The 3,850-nt window shown below is 46.1% G+C and overlaps 1 protein-coding gene across 1 annotated transcript in view; it reads left to right on the top strand.

The window, feature by feature from the left end:
- Positions 1-3,850, top strand: part of LOC107120855 (zinc finger protein RFP-like) — a 10,891-nt gene that overhangs the window by 3,715 nt on the left and 3,326 nt on the right. The window contains exons 3-4 of the mRNA XM_015423624.1: positions 924-1,455; positions 2,982-3,077. Of these exons, the coding sequence (XP_015279110.1) occupies positions 1,039-1,455; positions 2,982-3,077 (513 nt within the window). The 5' untranslated portion in view covers positions 924-1,038. The remainder of the gene's footprint in view (positions 1-923; positions 1,456-2,981; positions 3,078-3,850) is intronic.

Here is a 3,850-nt window from a genome sequence, read left to right as displayed (position 1 = left end):
CCAGGTTGGGAAATTCATGGAGATTTGGGGGGTGGAGCCTGGAGAGGGTGAGGTTTGAGGAGGGGTGAGGCCTCAGACAGGTAAAATGCCATAGACTCCACCCTCCAGATCAGCCATTTCCTCTGGGTAACAATTGTTGCCAATCTCCAGATGAGGACTGGCAATTACTCAAAATTTACAACTGCTCTTCAGGTAGCAGAGATCAGTTCCTCTGCAGAAAATTGTGGACTCTGTGTCATTATACCCTGCTGAGGTTGCCACAGCACATGGATGCTGAGTGCCCAAGGCCTTGGCACTCTCTCAGAGCCTGATTCTAGAGCTCTTTGTATTTATTTCCACAATGGGCCTTATTCCTAGTTAATAATATTTCTCAGTGTGTATCCATAGTTCTGCCCCTCCTGAAAGCAGGATCAGTGGACTGCATTGTACCTTACTGACTGTAATTTCACACCAAGCTTTGTGTAATCTTTGCCAAAATTAGAAATGGCTAGTGATACTTGCCTATATCAGAGAGAGCCAGTTTGGTGTAGTGGTTAAGTGCGCAGACTCTAATCTGGGAGAACCAGGTTTGATTCCCCACTTGCACCTGGCTGGATGACCTTGGGCAAGCCGTAGTTCTGATAAGAGCTCTTCTTGAAAAAAGAGCAGTTTCTGTCAGAGCCCTCTCAGCCCCACCTACCACACAAGGGTGTCTGTTGTGGGGAGGAGAAGGGAAAGGAGTTTGTAAGCCGCTCTGAGACTCCTTTGGGTAGTGAAGGGTGGGGTATAAATCCAATCTCCTCCTCTTCTTCTTCTTCATCCACTTATCATTTCAAAGCTGTTTTTAAGTGAGCACTACATACTCTAAAAAAGTGTGTGTGTATACATTTGTGTGGAGGATCTGTTTCAACTCGTTTTGGCTTTCTTCATGCTCTTCATTTCAGGTTGGTGAGAATCCTCCAGCTGCCTTCTCCTGACAGGCAGTTCCGGGAAAGGAAACACCCAGTGAACTAATAAAAAGAAAAGGGCTCATTACGTTTCAGGAAGAAAGAAACAGAAATGGCAACAGAGCGTCTCCTCGGGGAGTTTTGTGAGGAAACAACTTGTTCAATTTGCCTGGAATACTTCAAAGATCCAGTGATTTTAGACTGCGGGCACAATTTCTGCCAAGCCTGCCTCACCCAGTGCGGGGCGGAGTCGGGCACGGGTGCTTGCTGCCCACAGTGCCGAGAGGTTTTCCAGCAAAAGAACTTCAGGCCAAACCGGCAGCTGGCGAACCTTGTGGAACTTGTCAAGAAACTTGAGGTGGGGAAAAGGGCAATGGGGAGGAAGTGGGAAGTGTGTGAGCAGCACCAGGAGGCCCTGAAACTCTTCTGCAAGGAGGATCAAACTCGCATCTGCTGGTTATGTGACAGATCCAAGGAGCACAAGGAGCACAACACCGTTCTGCTGGATGAGGCAGTCCAAGAGTACAAGGTAGGAAAATCTCTCAGTGGAAAGGCTTCTTTTTGAAAGGCGCCGAAAATGGTTGGCATGCTAATTTGAGCACACTAAAAACATTGCACACAATGCGGTGTGGACAGAGTTGCCCGTTTCAGTGGAATTTAATTTTCTTCCACAGAGGTCACTGTGGCACGTCAGTTTCACCCCATGACATCACTTGCATTAGAATCATAGAATGTTAGAGTTGGAAGGGGACCTCCAGGGTCATCTCGTCCAACCCCCTGCTTAATGCAGGAAATTCACAAATACCTTCCCTTACACACCCCCGGTGACCGCTGTTCCACGCCCAGAAGATGACAAAAAACGCTCCAGGATCTCCAGCCAAACTGGCCTGGAGAAAAATTGCTTCCTCACCCCAAGGTGATGATTGGCATTTCCCTGGGGGTGTAAGAAAGGGCCACAAGAACCAAGCACTGAGGCAACCCTGCCTGCCCTCCCTCTCATGATCTGCCTAAGTTCACAGAATCAGCATTGCTGTCAGATGGCCTTCTAGCCTTTGTTTGAAAACCTCCAAAGAGCTCCAAAGCCCACCACCTCCCGAGGAAGCCTGTTCCACTGAGGATCCCCTCTAACTGTCAGGAAGTTCTTCCTCATGTTTAGCTGAAAACTTCACATCACATTGGTGATCATGAGATCTCTTTTTGGTTTGACCTGCACAGCTAGGTCAGGCAAATTCATAGTTTGATTTTTTTTACAATTATATTTATAGGTATTTGTGTTTTCATCTCTCCACTCATAGTTTACAGATCAATAAAACATGTTCTCTCTCAGGTCCCACAGTTCCTAGAGATAATCACATGAAAAACATTAATGACAGCTTGAGACTGTATTAACAACGGCATCCATTCACTGCTATTACTTTTGTGAAAAGATGGAACTGAGAAATAGAAGATTTTCTGCCTGGGGGGTGGGTGGGGGAAGCAGCAGAAAACTTTCCATTTTGGAATCACCCCCCCCCCCCCCCCCCCCCCCAAAGTCTCAGTAAACCAGAAAGTGTTGTTTACTGCAGATGAAGCAAACTTGAGTCCAAAGAATGATTCTGTACAAATGATTGTCAAAGGTCGTTTTAAACATGGGAGCACTACAGGGGAACACTGGAATTCATTGCTTTAGTGGTGAAGCCATCAGGATTCTCTGTGATAAGTGACTGAAAGTGAGGTCAGTCACACACACACACCCCTCCAAGGCTAGTATGAAAGAAAGGCAGTGTGGTGTAGTGGTAGAGTGTCAGACTGGATTCTGGGAGGCCCAGGTTTGATTTTGCTCTGCCATGGAAGCTCTCTTGGTGACCTTGGGCTGCTCATCCACTGTAATCCTAACCTTACTGTGGTCAACATAGAGGAGAGGAGGTGGATGTCAGCCACAAAGTAAATAAATAAATGCATAACACTTTGAAAAAGGTATGATTCTTATGGGCCGTGAACTTGCAGGATACCCAGGTTTATCGCCTGTTTCTGTGCATTCCCAACACATCAGCAAAGCCTTTTCTCTTTGTGCAGGAAAGAATCAAGGCTCAGCAGGGGTCTCTGGAGAAAGAAAGAAACAATCTTGTGGTCTGGAAACTGGCAGAAGAGTGGGAAAGCCAAGAATGTCTGGTAAGGTGATATGGCATGCTGGAATGAGAGTTGTTAAAACCTCTTCCCAATTTTTTTTTTCAAAGACATGTAATAATGCTCACAGAAATATATTAAATATACTGAATATATAAACACATACAACACTTGAAGAAAATGTAATGTACATCATGTTGTTGTTGTTCAGTCGCACAGTCGAGTCCGACTCGTTGTGACTCCATGGTCCACATCACACCAGACCCTCCTGTCTTCCGCCATCCTCCAGAGTTTGCTTAATTTCATGTTCGTTGCATTTATAACACAGTCTAACCATCTCATTCTTTGCTGTCCCCTTCTTCTTTTACCTTCAGTCTTTCCCAGCATCAGGGTCTTCTCCAGTGAATGCTCCCTTCTCACTGGGGTGGCAAAACTGTGGCTCGGGAACCACGTGTGGCTCAGCTTCATTATCTGGCCTTCCAGGGAACAGTCAGGGTTGATTTTTTTTAGGACTGACTAATTTGATCTTCTTGCAGTCCAAGGGACTCTCAAGATTCTTCTCCAGCACCATAGTTCAAAAGAATCTATTCTTCGGCGCTCGACCTTCCTTATAGTCGCAGCCATACATTACTACTGGGAATACCATTGCTTGGACCATACGGACTTTGGTTGGCAGGGTGATGTTTATTATGCTGTCTAGGTTTGCCATCACTTTCCTCCCAAGGAGCAGGCGTCTCTTAATTTCATGGCTGCAGTCACTGTCTGCAGTGATCTTGAATCCCAGGAATGTGAATTGTGTCACTGCTGTCAGATCCCAA

The sequence above is a fragment of the Gekko japonicus genome, unplaced genomic scaffold (genome assembly GCF_001447785.1).
Source record: "Gekko japonicus isolate JY-2015 unplaced genomic scaffold, Gekko_japonicus_V1.1 scaffold1996, whole genome shotgun sequence".
Lineage (NCBI taxonomy): Eukaryota > Metazoa > Chordata > Lepidosauria > Squamata > Gekkonidae > Gekko > Gekko japonicus.
This window is presented reverse-complemented; position numbering and strand designations above follow the sequence as displayed.